Source organism: Polypterus senegalus, chromosome 9 (assembly GCF_016835505.1).
Source record: "Polypterus senegalus isolate Bchr_013 chromosome 9, ASM1683550v1, whole genome shotgun sequence".
NCBI classification, from domain to species: Eukaryota; Metazoa; Chordata; class Cladistia; order Polypteriformes; family Polypteridae; genus Polypterus; species Polypterus senegalus.
The window spans coordinates 26703859-26719890 of record NC_053162.1 but is presented as its reverse complement, the minus strand read 5'-3'; the positions used below and the strand labels follow the sequence as shown (position 1 = coordinate 26719890).

Sequence of the window (16032 nt, the reverse complement as noted above, 5' to 3'; positions counted from 1 at the left end):
AGGATTGTAGTTGGTTCATAGCTGTATAATGTAGAATAATATTGTATGTCAGGATAATGGATGACATTGCCAGAAACAGGGCAGGAATACTCCCTTCCAGTGAGTAGCAGCAGGTTGGCCCAGTATGCCATGTTTGGATCCTGTTACTCAGTGGAAGAAGCAGATGACCTGAGGCGTGTCTAAGTCATTTATTACATCAGTGAGTCTCAGAATTGAAGGGACACCATGCACTGCTTGGCGTAGTTCTGGAAAGATGCCCCCAGGAGTAGTTAATGTCATTCCTGACCAGAGAGGTATTACTTGAGGAATGCTTGGAAATAGTTTCTGGCCCAGATGTAAAAGTTCCCTCTTGTCACTACAGAGGTTTGCTTGAAGTCTGTGATGTTGGAGTTCTCAAAACTCAACAGGTGTTGAGGAAGGTGAGACAAAAGTTGTGGAGAATAAAGTACAAAAGGCAAGAATAGAGTGTTCTGTGTATGCTGTGAAAGGCACCATGTCTTGTAAGACGGGTGTAATGAATTCAGATGTTTAAAATATCTATGGCTGTTTGTTTATTAAAATGGTTTCAAAGTGAAGAATCAAATTTTTAGGTCAGTTTATTGAATCATCATTTACTTTTTGTGTTGTAAATGATTATGCACTGTCTTTGCTGCCATTTGTTTCTTATTTTTAGGTCAGCAATCTGCGTTGTTGGGGACATTTACTTGAAGTTAATGACTTGCTGATTTTGGCAAAACAGATTAAAATGACATCCTTTTTTGATTACTTCTTTCATTTCACTCTTGCTGGTACCCATCTATCACAAGTCACTCCTGACATTCTTCTCCACCCACTCCATCCTGCCTGCACTCTCTGTCTTCACCTCTCTTCCACACTTCCCGTTACTCTGTACTGTTTTATCCCAAATATTTAAACTCTTCCACCTTCACCAACTCTACTCCCTGCATCCTCACCATTCCACTGAACTTCCTCTCATTTACACACATGTATTCTGTCTTTTTCCTACTGACCTTCATTCCTCTCCTCTCTAGAGCATATCTCCACCTCTCCAGGGTCTCCTCGAACCGCTCCCTACTCTCGCTACAGATCACAGTGTCATCTGCAAACATCATAGCCCGCATGGACTCCTGTCTAATCTCATCTTTCAAACTGTCCATCACCATTGCAAATAAGAAAGGGTTTTAGAGCTGATCCCTGATGTAATCCACCTCTACCTCGAATGCATCCATCACTCCTACCACAGACCTCATCACTGTCGCACATCCCTTGTACTTATCCTGTACTACTCTTACTTACTTTTCTGCCAGTCCAGAGTTCCTCATACAATACCTCATCTCTATGCTTTCTCTAAGTCCACAAAAACAAAATGCAACTCTGCCTGTCCTTCTTTATACTTCTCCTTCAACACCCTAGAGCAAACATTGCATTTGTAGAGCTCCTTGCTGGCATGAAACCATACTGCTGCTCACTAATCATCACCTCACTTCTTAACCTAGCTTCCATTACTCTTTCCCATAACTTCATGCTGTGGCTCATCAGTTTTATCCCTCTGTAGTTACTACAGTCCTGCACATCCCCCTTATTCTTAAAAATCGGTACCAGTACACTTATTCTCTACTCCTTAGGCATTCTCTCACATTCAAGCTGAGGTCAAAAATGAGATTCTTTTGTATGCTAGAATGTTCTGATTATAGAGAGAATCAAAGAAAAGGGAAATTTTAACACATCTAATTGTTTAATTTTACAATTTAAAATATATTTGTACAGAAAGATGAAAAGCTAACACTCCATACTGTTCCCTGATTGTCTATCACAATGGTTTAACAACCAAGTGTTGTCTTGCTGGAGTTAATCAAGCGTTTGGATTTGATATAGCTGGAGATCTGAAAGAATTTTGCAACACACAAGAAACTTGTCTATGTTCTGCCTGGACCATATTGTGTGTTTCAAGTAGATAACTGATCATTTGCTAAGCTGTAATACAGTGGTGTGAAAAACTATTTGCCCCCTTCCTGATTTCTTGTTCTTTTGCATGTTTGTCACACAAAATGTTTCTGATCATCAAACACATTTAACCATTAGTCAAATATAACACAAGTAAACACAAAATGCAGTTTTTAAATGATGGTTTTTATTATTTAGGGAGAAAAAAATCCAAACCTACATGGCCCTGTGTGAAAAAGTAATTGCCCCCTTGTTAAAAAATAACCTAACTGTGGTGTATCACACCTGTGTTCAATTTCCGTAGCCACCCCCAGGCCTGATTACTGCCACACCTGTTTCAATCAAGAAATCACTTAAATAGGAGCTGCCTGACACAGAGAAGTAGACCAAAAGCACCTCAAAAGCTAGACATCATGCCAAGTTCCAAAGAAATTCAGGAACAAATGAGAACAGAAGTAATTGAGATCTATCAGTCTGGTAAAGGTTATAAAGCCATTTCTAAAGCTTTGGGACTCCAGCGAACCACAGTGAGAGCCATTATCCACAAATGGCAAAAACATGGAACAATGGTGAACCTTCCCAGGAGTGGCTGGCCGACCAAAATTACCCCAAGAGCGCAGAGACGACTCATCCGAGAGGTCACAAAAGACCCCAGGGCAACGTCTAAAGAACTGCAGGCCTCACTTGCCTCAATTAAGGTCAGTGTTCACGACTCCACCATAAGAAAGAGACTGGGCAAAAACGGCCTGCATGGCAGATTTCCAAGACGCAAACCACTGTTAAGCAAAAAGAACATTAGGGCTCGTCTCAATTTTGCTAAGAAACATCTCAATGATTGCCAAGACTTTTGAGAAAATACCTTGTGGACTGATGAGACAAAAGTTGAACTTTTTTGAAGGCAAATGTCCCGTTACATCTGGCGTAAAAGGAACACAGCATTTCAGAAAAAGAACATCATACCAACAGTAAAATATGGTGGTGGTAGTGTGATGGTCTGGGGTTGTTTTGCTGCTTCAGGACCTGGAAGGCTTGCTGTGATAGATGGAACCATGAATTCTACTGTCTACCAAAAAATCCTGAAGGAGAATGTCCGCCATCTGTTCGTCAACTCAAGCTGAAGCGATCTTGGGTGCTGCAACAGGACAATGACCCAAAACACACCAGCAAATCCACCTCTGAATGGCTGAAGAAAAACAAAATGAAGACTTTGGAGTGGCCTAGTCAAAGTCCTGACCTGAATCCAATTGAGATGCTATGGCATGACCTTAAAAAGGCGGTTCATGCTAGAAAACCCTCAAATAAAGCTGAATTACAACAATTCTGCAAAGATGAGTGGGCCAAAATTCCTCCAGAGCGCTGTAAAAGACTCATTGCAAGTTATCATAAGCGCTTGATTGCAGTTATTGCTGCTAAGGGTGGCCCAACCAGTTATTAGGTTCAGGGGGCAATTACTTTTTCACACAGGGCCATGTAGGTTTGGATTTTTTCTCCCTAAATAATAAAACCATCATTTAAAACTGCATTTTGTGTTTACTTGTGTTATATTTGACTAATGGTTAAATGTGTTTGATGATCAGAAACATTTTGTGTGACAAACATGCAAAAGAATAAGAAATCAGGAAATGGGCAAATAGTTTTTCACACCACTGTATTCCCCAGCATTGTTTTGTCTTTTTATCACTATTTTTAGATTTATGTGTGGAAGATTAGGGAATTAGAGAACATTGTGAAATGAAGAGGTCTAATTGTAGACAGCATATCCTCCTACCACTATACCTTATTTAGGAAAGCTATTTTGCTCCCAATTCCTGTCAGGTCTAGCAAAATAATATGAATTTATTTAAAATAATATATTTAATATGTTCTTTACATTAATGAACGGGATAAACAGTATATTATTTTTATTTATTTTCAGCTATTTATTCTTATGGCACAATGAAATATAATTTATTAGACATATAATTTAGCAATATAATTTACCCCTATTAAGTTCTACCTCCTAATATGGTTTAAATTAAATTCCATACAACTGTATGAAAATAATACTTATACTCAATTTTGCTTATTTTAGAAAACACATTGAAGGGTGGATGGACAAACCCTGGAATGCCATTTGCCAAGTATTTTGCAATGATGGGCTGGTTTATTTGATCAAATACTGTAAGCCATAAAGCAATAAACAAACATGTAATTTTTAAAATATATTCAGATATACTCAAATAAACATTAAAATCAACAATTTTGGGTGCACCTGGAAGGGATTGCTCTGCATTCCCTATACCTAAAAGCTCACATTTCATGTACTGTACTTGCAGAGAAGAGCCTGCTAACAGCTGCTAATAGATCACCTTGTTTTTTCCCTTCTCAAAAATGAAAGCCATACAAAAGAATGAGTTTTCTACCTTTAGATTATGTGTACTCAGCTTTTTTTTGGTTTCTTTTGTCTCTGAATAGTACAGAGTTATTCATCTCTTTTAAGTTATCATATTACTGTACTATTAAACTGTTTGATGGAATTTAGAATTTTTGTCATAATAGAAGTTTTCTGTTTTGGTCAACTAATTTGAACTTTTTAAATGATGACCTATTCTCTTTCTATGTAAATTCAATATCCTCCAGCTCTTTACATGGATTTTCAGGGTGTAGTCACAGAAAGCTTCTTTCCTCACAAAAAGAGTACCAGTAATTTTTAGTGCATGCACCCTTAACTGCGATCAGTGTCTTTGTAAAAGCAAATGTTAAAAAATATTTTAATGACTATAATGAACTCTATAGAGTCATTTATTACCAGGGCCAAACATGGCATCAGAATGGCACTGGGTAAAAAATGGTCTTAAAAGAAATCGTTCATAACTTGTTTGGTGACTCTATTTTGAAAAGACAGGAAGCACCAGGACAGAATTTGACACGTCTGCGTGAAAGGAAGTAAATACACCAAGAAAAAAGACGTTACAGAGATTCCAAAGGACAGACTGCAGGCCAGTACAATGCCTTCAGTGTGACAGGTGAAAGCAAAGTGATGTCATCTGGGGTAACTGCAACCAAGATTTTTGTGTCTGAAACAAAGCAAGGGCAGCGAAAATAATGACTGATCCTTGTAAGGTCTTCTAAAGCATGCAGGTATAAACAGAATTTCCTCTTAAGGTATTAGAAGGGACCAAGAATTCTGTAGAGCAACCTTGATCCCAGGATAGGGTTAAACTGCATCTTTCCTCTGAACAATCAGTCGACCACTTAATTCAGTAAATGAAGGAGTGAGGAGGGCAAAATTAGCCAAGGTCTGGAGGAACACAGAAATGGAACCCCTGGCAAAATGCTGTGTGGTGCCGTTTGTGGAGGGAACAATGGGGAGCCACTACAACAGATAGTTATGGAAGGTGGTATGATGGGACGGTAGGTTTTAATGTCTTTTGCATGTTTCCTATGATAGTTTATACGCCCAGTGAAGCCATCAAGACCTTAGCTGTGTTATGTCATGGACTGTGACCTTAGACATGTGTAGGGGTAGTTTGCAGCTGAGTGTGAGGCAGCCAGGATGAGGTTCAGCACCTTCAAGCTCGAGGTCAAGATTCTCATCTGGTAAAAGTGGAGTTCCCTCTTACCTAATAGGAAGAGTTTAAGTGTCTCAAGATCCTGTTCACAAGAAAGGTAAGAAGGGAGTGGAAGATCATCAGGTGCATTGGAACAGTATCCACGGTCATGTGAATGTTGTACTGGTCAGTTGTGGTGAAGAAAGAGATGTGCTGAGAAGATAAAGTTCTTGACTTACCGGTCAAACTACGTTCCTGCCCTCACCTATGTTCACAAGCTGTTGGTAGTGACTGAAAGAACTAGGTTGTGAATACAAGTGGCAAAAACGAGTTTCCTTCGCAGGGTATATGGGCTCAGACTTAGAGATAGATTGAGGAGCGCAGACAAAGTTCAAAGTAGAGCTACTGATCCTTTGTATCAGAAGGACCCAGCTGAGGTGGTGCGGGCATCATCTCAGGCCTCAGGGCAAACCTAGGACATGTTGGGGAGATTATATCTTTCTGCTGGCCTGGGAATGCCTTTGTATTCCCCTGGGAGAAGTGGGAGGTGATGACAGGAAAAAATGACATCTAAGCATCTTTGCTTAGACTGTTGTCTCTGTGTCCTGGACCCGGATGACTGGCAGAAAATGGATGGATGGATTACTCTTATTTTATATATTGTCATTTCATTAATTTATCAAGATTTTACTTAACTACAGCAGACTTGGTAACTGTCCATTTAGTCATTGTTGAATATCATCTATACTAATAAAAGGCAAAGACCTCACTGACTGACTGACTGACTCATCACTATTTCTCCAACTTCCCGTGTAGGTGGAAGGCTAAAATTTGGCAGGCTCATTCCTTACAGCTTACTTACTAAAGTTAGGCAGGTTTCATTTTGAAATTCTATGCGTAACGGTCATAACTGGAACCTACTTACGTACATATATACGGCCATAGCCTGCAGCTCGGTCGCCATGTGAGGCGGAGTTGCATCCCGCATCAACATGCCTCCCACGTAATTGAGTGCCTGCCCATATAAGGTAAATATTCACGGGTGAAGGACTGTGCTTATGCAAACGAAGATGAGACGGACTAGTGTTTGGCACAAACTCAGTGAAAATGCGAGAGAAGATTTTAAGTGCTGGGTCTTAGCTAACATTAAATAAAGCCGTGGACATCGCAAGATCACACAAGAGAGCGGCTCACGTGAACTGACTGTGGATGCAGTACGTAGAGAACAAGGAAGCCCTCCAAAGAGCGCTGAACAAAAAACGCATTACACAATTGAGAAGGCAGCAAAAGAATATGAAGCGAGTGACGCATACAAGCATATTCATAAGTGCAGCTACTGCGGAAACAAAGCATGGTGTAAACCGTAAGTTTAAATTAAGTTTAAAGACACGCTGCCGCTGGCATTTGTCATGCCTACGACGAATACGATATTCGCGAGATACAAGTTTAATGAGAAGACACGAGGTATAAACGAGACTTTGGATCACTTTGTAACGGAGTTAAAATAGGAAAGCAAGGTGTAAAGCTTAACTTTAAATTAAGTTCATAAACACGCTGCCGCTGGCGTTTGTCATGGCTAAGACGAATACGATATTCGTGAGATCCAAGTTTAATTAAAGGACGTGGGGTATAAACAAGACTTTTGATCACTTTGTAACTAAGTTAAAATTGCTGGTAAAGGACTGTGCTTATGCAAACGAAAATGAGATGGTCAGAGATAGAATAGTGTTTGGCACAAACTCAGCAAAAGTGCGACAGAAACTTTTAAGTGCCGGGTCTGAGCTAACATTAAATAATTGCTGATGAAGGACTGTGTGTATGCAAACGAATAGAAAGCAAATGTTACGTTATTTTTAAAATGTTTCCTTTTCTTTTTCATAACTTCTTTAACACACTTCTTCTCCGCTGCGAAGTGTGGGTATTTTGCTAGTTTCATTATAAAATGAAACTAGAGTCTTATGTAATTCCATTACACTCCCATGAAAGATAACACCCTTTATTAATGTATAAAAATAAACTGAATTTGGAAAAGCATGTTAAATGAAAAATATTATATATATATTTTTTTATTCTGTATACATCAAAACTTTTATATTGAAATTACTGAAAGAAATAATTTTAGATTTCAATTTAAAAAAAATAATTAGTTTTATTAATACACAGAGACATAAATGCATTCAAAATAGAGAAATGATTATTCTTGTAAATATCACCATTCGTGCTAGTAACAAAGAGCCTGAACAATATATGCTATCACTTCATGCTCTTATTTAATGCCCATATACATCTTATATTATTTATGTTCCCGGTGTAACACCGTTTTGCCTTTTTTATTTATAATTACTATTTATGCATTTATAGGTACTAAATACACAGGAATTTCCTTGGTTCCAGGCCTGTTGACACACTGTGTGGAGTCCATGTTTTTTCCTCTGGTTCCCTGCCATATTCCGAAGACATGTACAGTATTTTTAAAATTATCCATATTTGTGTGAAGGTGGCTGTGTGCATAAATATACTGTACCTTGTTGTGGGAACAATATCTCATCCAGAATCACCTCATTCACTGCACTTAAGGATAGTCTTTGGTCTTCGACAGCCATGTAAAGAAAAGCTTGCTTTGAAAATGAATGGATGGTGTGGAATGAAAGACAAATATTCAGATGAAGACCTGGAAGAAGCCCCATTAAAAAGGCCATGGTTCCTTATGCTGCCCAGAGAGACTCTCACTCATAATATCTGTTATGGGAAAAACAAGTTAAAAATGAACAGACAGATCATTTATGATTTAAAGGATTTGTAATTAGAATAAAAATGGATCATGCATTCATTCACAAAAAAAAATAAATAAAGAATAATAATAATAAAGAATTTGTTACAAAACTTTGTAGAAGTGTTCTGTTTATTTAGGTAATAACTATTATTTTAGGGAATGTCCAAATTTCAATTGATTTAATACTGGAAAAAGTCTACAAACATCCTAAGATTGTGTTAGAATATAAATCAATACTCTTAGTGTAGAAAATAATGACTTTTACAAACAAAGAGAAAGAACTAAGAAAGTGCTGAGGCACATAATTAAAGCAAATGTCATGTCAGTGTAAGATTCCAAACATTTCCAGTGTACATTATAATTTTTTTTTTTGTCAAATGAGGACAGGAATCGTCTGAAGATTCCTCGGAAAGGTCTGGGACTGAGTCCGGCTGACATGTACAGATGGAAGCTGTCCTCACAGGAGCCATGCAGTTCAACATGTACTATAGGTAAATTCTTAAAACAGTTTTACTTAAAGTTGTTGTTACATTTCTTTCTTTGTGGTGTTCTGTTAAATATGTTACCATGTGTGAAAACAACCACTATATAGTTAAGTGATTACATTGATTCATCATTTGATAAATTTCTTAAATATATCAAATGTATTTTACTTAAAAATGTCCTTAAGGTAACCAAGGACACTGCACAATTACATCAGGGAATAAAACGTGCACCAGGAATATTTAAATAAATATGGAGGCCCGGTAAATTCTGGAAAATGTTAAATGAAATTTGATATAAATTAGTTTGAATTCTGATTTAATAATAGATCTGATAGGTACATTATGGAGTCAAGATTGAATATATTACTTCAACCTTGAAGCATATGCAGTGAATTATGAAAATATAAAGCCAAATTTCATTGTAGTAGGGGAGGTCTAAAAGTCCATTTAAAATCTGTGAAGAAATATAAATAGGCTGGGTTTCTTCCACTTTAAATTTTGTTTCTTCAACACTTCTCAACATAATTGCCATTAATTTCAATGCATATATTCAAACAGTGGTTCCAGTTTTTGGAACAGTCCTCAAAATCATGTTTCTTCAACTTTTTCCAGCTCATTTTAGACAGAACTGATGACTTCTTCTTAACTTTGAATGTTTTTTTTCCCTCATGGGCATCTTCATTTTTGGAAAAAGTCACAAGGGGCTACATCCAGGGAGTAAGGTGGGGTATTGATAAGATTGATTCCAGAGTAGGGTGAGTAGATGTCTTGGTTTGACTGGGAAAGTCCCGATTTTAGCTATGTGTCCCGGTATGGCTGACCAGACTTCTCAGTTTTCCAGGAGAGTAATGTTTTTAAGCATTGCGTACCACTTTGTGCCTAGTGTCCTAGAATTTGACAAAATTCCATTTGTCCTGTTTTGTCTCGTATTTAGGCAACCAAAATGCTAAGGAGACTCTTCTCCCTGACATTGATTTCGTTCATTCTTACAAGTAACACAATATTCTGTGCAGGGGCACCTGACTGTGATTTCATGTTTCCTGTCTTGGAACAATGACAATTTGGTAAGCCTGCAGGTGTCATAGTTTGGGAATTAGAAAATCTGGTCAGCCTATTCAAGAGGTGCCAATGAAGAATACAGTCTTGGTGGCACTGTGTGTTGGTGAACTCAATGGAGATCTTTGAAAACTTCTTTTAGGCATTTCTCAATATACCTTGAAAGTCACCGTCATTCATCAAATGGGATGGCTGCTACAATTAAATCCATGGAGAATAAAATCGCAAACATCACATTGGTGTTCAATTTCAGATGCTGTGCTTTCACTGGGGCTGTCTGTCCTTTTCTAGTTTAGACCATGGTTTGGTGCTTGGTTTTTGGGTCCATTTTGGAAAAACAGGCTTCGTAGCTAGTTATGATTGATTTGAAGTTCACTGAATGTCCCTGCCTGAAATCCATGAGGCATTATCTGGCAAACTCCATGAGGGCCCATTTCTTTTCTGTTCACAGCAAGTGTGGGACACATCGAGCAGATTTCTATGTGTTGCCAAGTTCATTCTGGAATCTTCTGAACATGAAATGTTTTGATCTGTTCCTTGAAATATTGAAGTACATGCCATAAAAGAGAGAACACAATCCAGCAAAATGATTTTAAGCATACATTTGAACATCTCCTTTTATAGAGTCAAATTTGAAACTCTTAATATATAAAGTTAGGTTTGGAAATACTGTATGGTCAAAACTGAAATATATGGTGTGAATTATATATAAAGTCAATTTCAATATATAGGGAGCCAATATTGGATATCCTGTATAAGTCAAAGCTGTAATTAGATGAATGTTGTAACACAAAGAAAATCTAATGACAAGAATTACTGAAAAAAGAACAATCACTTGGCAGGGTAAACTTGGGGGTTGATGACAGGATTGTCACTCCAGCCACTGTAAAAAGCCTCACACTGTTCCAGTGTGCTGCTGAGGTGTCTCCCGCTACTCTTGGGTTGCTATGCCCTTACCAGTATAATGCACTGATGCCCCAGATGCACTATAGTTTTGGTTAACAATCAGAAAAAGAAGGAAAAGAAAAGAAACATTACTAATTACAATCAGATAAGACTGTCATTTGTGTGGCTGCCCTTTCTCCATTACTGCAAAGAATTAAATGTAGGTCTTTTTTATTTTGTTTTATTTTATTTTCGGATACCTTATGTTCCTACAATGAGAGCAGCCTATCTTTGTTAGGATTTCCAACTTTAAGACCTAAAATAAGCACAGTTTTTATAAATCAAGAAAAGATTAAGGTTTGGGTTGCAGGGTTTTTACAATAAACTGCAAAATGTCTCAAGGGAATATGAAATTGATAATTACATGAAGAAGTAGGAGGTTATTCTCAGACTGGAGTATGTGTAGATAGTGGCCTTTAATAGTCTAAGTCAGGGGTGGGCAATGTCAGTCCAGGAGAACCGCAGTGGCTACAGGTTTTCATTCCAACCTAATTAATTAATTATAAACCAATCGTTGTTAGTCTGCAGTGTAAGGTTCTTATATTGTAGATGTTTTCCTTTCCAAGGATATTATCAAAATGATTTGAAGCCTAAAACTGATCATTTTCAGTCTTTCACATTTTCCACTAATTGTTTTATTAAATCCAGCAGTGCATGATGAACACACAGAGATGTAAATCGAAACAAGCTCAATGGTGAACTGCTGACTACTTTGTCATTTACATCTTATTGCTAATAAGGAGTCATTAAAACAGTGAATGCAGCTGTTTAAGATTGAAATAAGAAATTAAGGGTGGGGAACCTTTGCAAATGAGACCACTAAAATGACTTGACTTCTCATTAAGAAACTGGGTTGGAAAAACCTGCTGTCACTGCAGCTCTTCAGGACTGACATTGCCCACCCCTGGTCTAAGTGGATGAATGAAATGATCATCTGATAGATAGATAGATAGATAGATAGATAGATAGATAGATAGATAGATAGATAGATAGATAGATAGATAGATAGATAGATAGGCACTATATAATAGATAGATAGATAGATAGATAGATAGATACTTTATTAATCCCAAGGGGAAATTCACATACTCCAGCAGCAGCATACATAAAGAAAAATATTAAATTAAAGAGTGATAAAAATGCAGGTATAACAGACAATAATTTTGTATAATGTTAACGTTTACCCCCCGGGTGGAATTGAAGAGTCGCATAGTGTGGGGGAGGAATGATCTCCTCAGTCTGTCAGTGGAGGAGGACAGTGACAGCAGTCTGTTGCTGAAGCTGCTCCTCTGTCTGGAGATGATCCTGTTCAGTGGATGCAGTGGATTCTCTATGATTGACAGGAGATGGTGATGGTCTTATATTGCGGTTTTTATGTGGGTAATACCCACATATTGTGAGATGCATAAATTTAACATCTTAATTGTAAGTGACATATACTAATTTGATGAGTATATACAGGTATGACTGTTTTAGTCTTAAAATAGTTGTTTATGGTCTCTTCAGGAATGATACTTACTGCTGTCTTTATGTTTTCTATTTGCATGATTACATGTAATGAAAATTTTTACGGTAATACAGAAAACTAATAAAATGCTGAATTACCTGAAGCTGTGTAACGTGGAGGTTTGGAAACTGGACTGCCTTCAATACTACAGAAATGTTTCTGTAGCCTGTCTCAGATCTGTGCCACAACACAATTCTGTTTCTAAACTCTTCAGGCAATATTCCTTCAATATCATGCTTAGTTTTTGCTCTTACATACACTGTCAACTGTGGGACCTTCTATAAGTAAGGTGTATGTCTTTCATAATCTTGTGCAAACAATTAAATCAGGTGGACTCCATACAATGTGTATAAATATATCATTGATGATCACGAATGGGACATACCTGAGCCAAGTTTCAAGTGTCATAACAAAGGGTCTGAACACTTGTGTCAATGTTATGTTTCAGTTATTTATTTTTAATAAATTTTCAAACATTTCCTAAAATCCCATTTTTGTGTTGTCATTCTTGAGTATTGATTGATGATTGATACAGTGAATGTAAGTGATTTTAGTATAGGACTGCACCATACCAAAATGTGTAAAAATTGAAAGGATCTGAGTAATTTCTGAAGACAAGTCAAACTAAAAAAAAAGTATCCTTTTCTTTTCCTTGTGAAATAAAATTAGAATAAAGCAACAAAAAACAGTTTTATCACATTTATAACAAATTAAAACTAAATTAACCCACACAAATAAAATATTACAGGAATTGCTTAGCACTGACGTTTTGGAGAAAACATGTGTTGTAAAATATATGAAAGTCTCCTTCTCCTGGCAGTTTAATAGCTAAACTTGACTGCCAGACACTGGCATCTGCAGACACTTAAATGAATTGTGGGCAGATCACGCAGAAAACATATCATTCTCATAGAGAGTACAGTTTCTTTTTGGTGAAAACAGAACCCATCTGCTCCCTGGAGATCACAACTTACATATTGAACTTATTTAGCTGTTCTTTTTTCACAGCCAAACAGAAGCACAACATAACATCTGACTTTAATCTGTGGACAAGCAATACTTTTGTTTTTGCATTTTGACATGTGGGTGAGCAACATAGCTCATGTATCATTTTCCTTCCTATCTTCATACCCTGACTCCCTATTATTTTTCTTGTAGCACTTCTCTGTTGTGACTCTTATGTGCTGTAGCTTCATCCCAAGTGACACATCGTGCCACCTGTTCCCTGCTGATGGCACTGCCTTCACCTGAGACCAGTTGAACCCAATTCTAATATGCATTTCTACAAGAATATAGAACCATGAGCCAAAACCAGGCTGACTTGTGATGACTGTCCTATAATTTTCATCTTGAACTCATTGTTTCTGTCTTTTATTTAATAATGCTGCTCATTATATGATCACATCTTGGAAGTATATTTTGGACCTTTCTTTTTTTTTAAAGATGAGGCAAAGTTTCAAAACAGCTTCACTTGGAGACCTTCAATCCATCCACTGTAATGTTTGGGATATTTGCTACTTTACATTTGTTAACTCACTGAAATCACCACTGCTGTGCTTTTAATTTTGATCTTCAAATCACCTTTTTATGTCTACCAAGATTAATGTGTTTCCTGATATTCTTCCTTAGGGCCTACCAGCATTATGGCAAATTGAACATTTTAAATACAAAAAAAACTGTTTTTATAAAAACTTTTTACAGTAGGTTAATACGGATTTGAATTACTAAAGAAAAAGATGTTCAGGTTTTAAAAAAATTATACTGTGGTTAAGGCAACGTGTTTGGCTCTATTTAATCACGTCATTTTGTACCCCTTCTTTTATATCAATAACAGGAGTAACTGCGTCTTATGTTATGTGTGTCCGCTACGATGGAATTGAAGTTGAAGACTCCTATTGCGATGCGTCGACACGACCAGAGCCTGTGCATGACTTCTGCATTGGGAGAGAATGCCAGCCTAGGTAAAAAATGGCAAAAGAAAACAAAAGTGGGCTTTAAGAATCCCAAGTAACAGTCAAGGCCTTTAAGCTGAACACAGCAAAATATTTAAGTTTATTTGGATATTTAAAATTCTAATGTTGCAAAAGATATAGGTACAAAACTGTAGGCTTAGCAATATTCAAGTATTTCACTGTGAATTATAAGAATATCATAGCAGAAGTTTTTAAGCAAGTGAATAAGGTAAAGTGACTAAGAATGCAATAGGACAGAAGAACATTAGAACAATTTTGACAAGTACAGACCACTTAGCCCAAAAGGTCTGCTAATCCTAATCACTTAATTTTTAAACAATTCCATCGTGTCACCTCTGAATCTCTGATAAATAAATACATTTTGAAGTTCTTTAGTCTTTCCTGATAGCTTATATGTATGTATATTTCAGTTATGGAATAAATCTAATGCTGTTTTCTATACCGTCTATAGCACTGCTACATTTTTTTATGGGCAGCATAAAAGATGAGAGCTCACTAGTTACTTAATCAGCTCAATCATAACGTCCCTAGGCCTGACCTCCACACATCAGGCTATATGTCATCATATTAGTCTTCTTAATTGCTCCTTCATGCTGTCTGAATGGACAGTGATGAGTCCATTATAACTCTTAGATTCTTGTCATCAGGTTTACTTTCAATATATACTGTTTACTGTATATATGTATTTTTTGGCTGATGTTCAGGGAATACACTGTTTTATTAAAGTTGTATAGTAATGTATGTGAATTAAGTGTTTCCTCTCATGCCTAATAAGGATATATATGGTGATGCACCTCTCATTAGACGACATAATTTAACATGCCGGCTCTGCATGGACTTTACAAAAATATTGACAACTGTGCATTTCTCAATTCATTCTTTTTCTGAATGCACTTTTCCCAACACTGCATTATGAGGAGTCAGACCTTGTGTAAGATCTCTTGGTATTTAATTCTGGTTCAGTGGAGCACACAATTTTGCACACATCCATTCTTATTTACCCAATGCCAATATACAGTTCAAATATCAATAGTTACTGTCTGTTCCACTGTTTTTCAAAGTGTTTAGGACCAACAACCACTATGGTAATTCAAAAACACAAGGATCATCTTCACCATATGGTCACTTCTTAGTTTAAATTGTGTAATTACAGTCCATGTACTTATGTGAAAAATACTAGTATTTTGGGTTGTGGGAAAAATCATACAGACACAGTAGTGTCCAGGGTGAAACTTGAATCCAGGATTCAACAACAGCAGCACTAAGTGAGTTTATTCATTTAACTTTTTTTTTAAATACACAACTTATTGCAAATAAAACACTGTTCTGAATACTGACCACTCAAACAGAGGGAAGGAATGTGGAAACGTGCATTTATTATGCATTTTTAATAAACATCCAGTGTGGCACCATAAATGTTGAGAAATGTGTACTGAATAAGCACAGTTGTTGACACAACTGCATTACAGCCTTGGAGACCTTCCTGTTCTTCTCAGGTCTGTCCCCAGATCTTTCAAGCTTCCTACTGCACAAAAAAAGACTGAAAATGTTGGGTTAATTTTAAACGGGCCAAGACCGTTTAGATGTTGTAGAATTCTGTCATTTGATGGACTGGGTCCAAATTAGGCCTTGTTTTCACCTTGTGTCTATGATATACATTTGGAAAAACAAAATGATATGTAGGTGGATTAAATAGTTAAGGTAATGTATTAGTTGTGTTCCCTGTGATCTTTTTTTAGAATATACAGATTAATAAAATGAATAACTGAATGAATGAATGAATGCTAACAAATTTCCTGGCAAACAATAATTTGTAATA

At 36.9% G+C, this 16032-nt stretch overlaps 1 protein-coding gene across 4 annotated transcripts in view; it reads left to right on the top strand.

Moving 5' to 3' along the window:
* Positions 1 to 16032, top strand: part of adamtsl2 (ADAMTS-like 2) — a 137131-nt gene that overhangs the window by 95230 nt on the left and 25869 nt on the right. For all 4 annotated transcript variants that reach the window (XM_039762755.1, XM_039762753.1, XM_039762754.1 and 1 more), the window contains 2 exons: positions 8635 to 8738; positions 14075 to 14201. In XM_039762755.1, coding sequence (XP_039618689.1) covers positions 8635 to 8738; positions 14075 to 14201 — 231 coding nt within the window. The remainder of the gene's footprint in view (positions 1 to 8634; positions 8739 to 14074; positions 14202 to 16032) is intronic.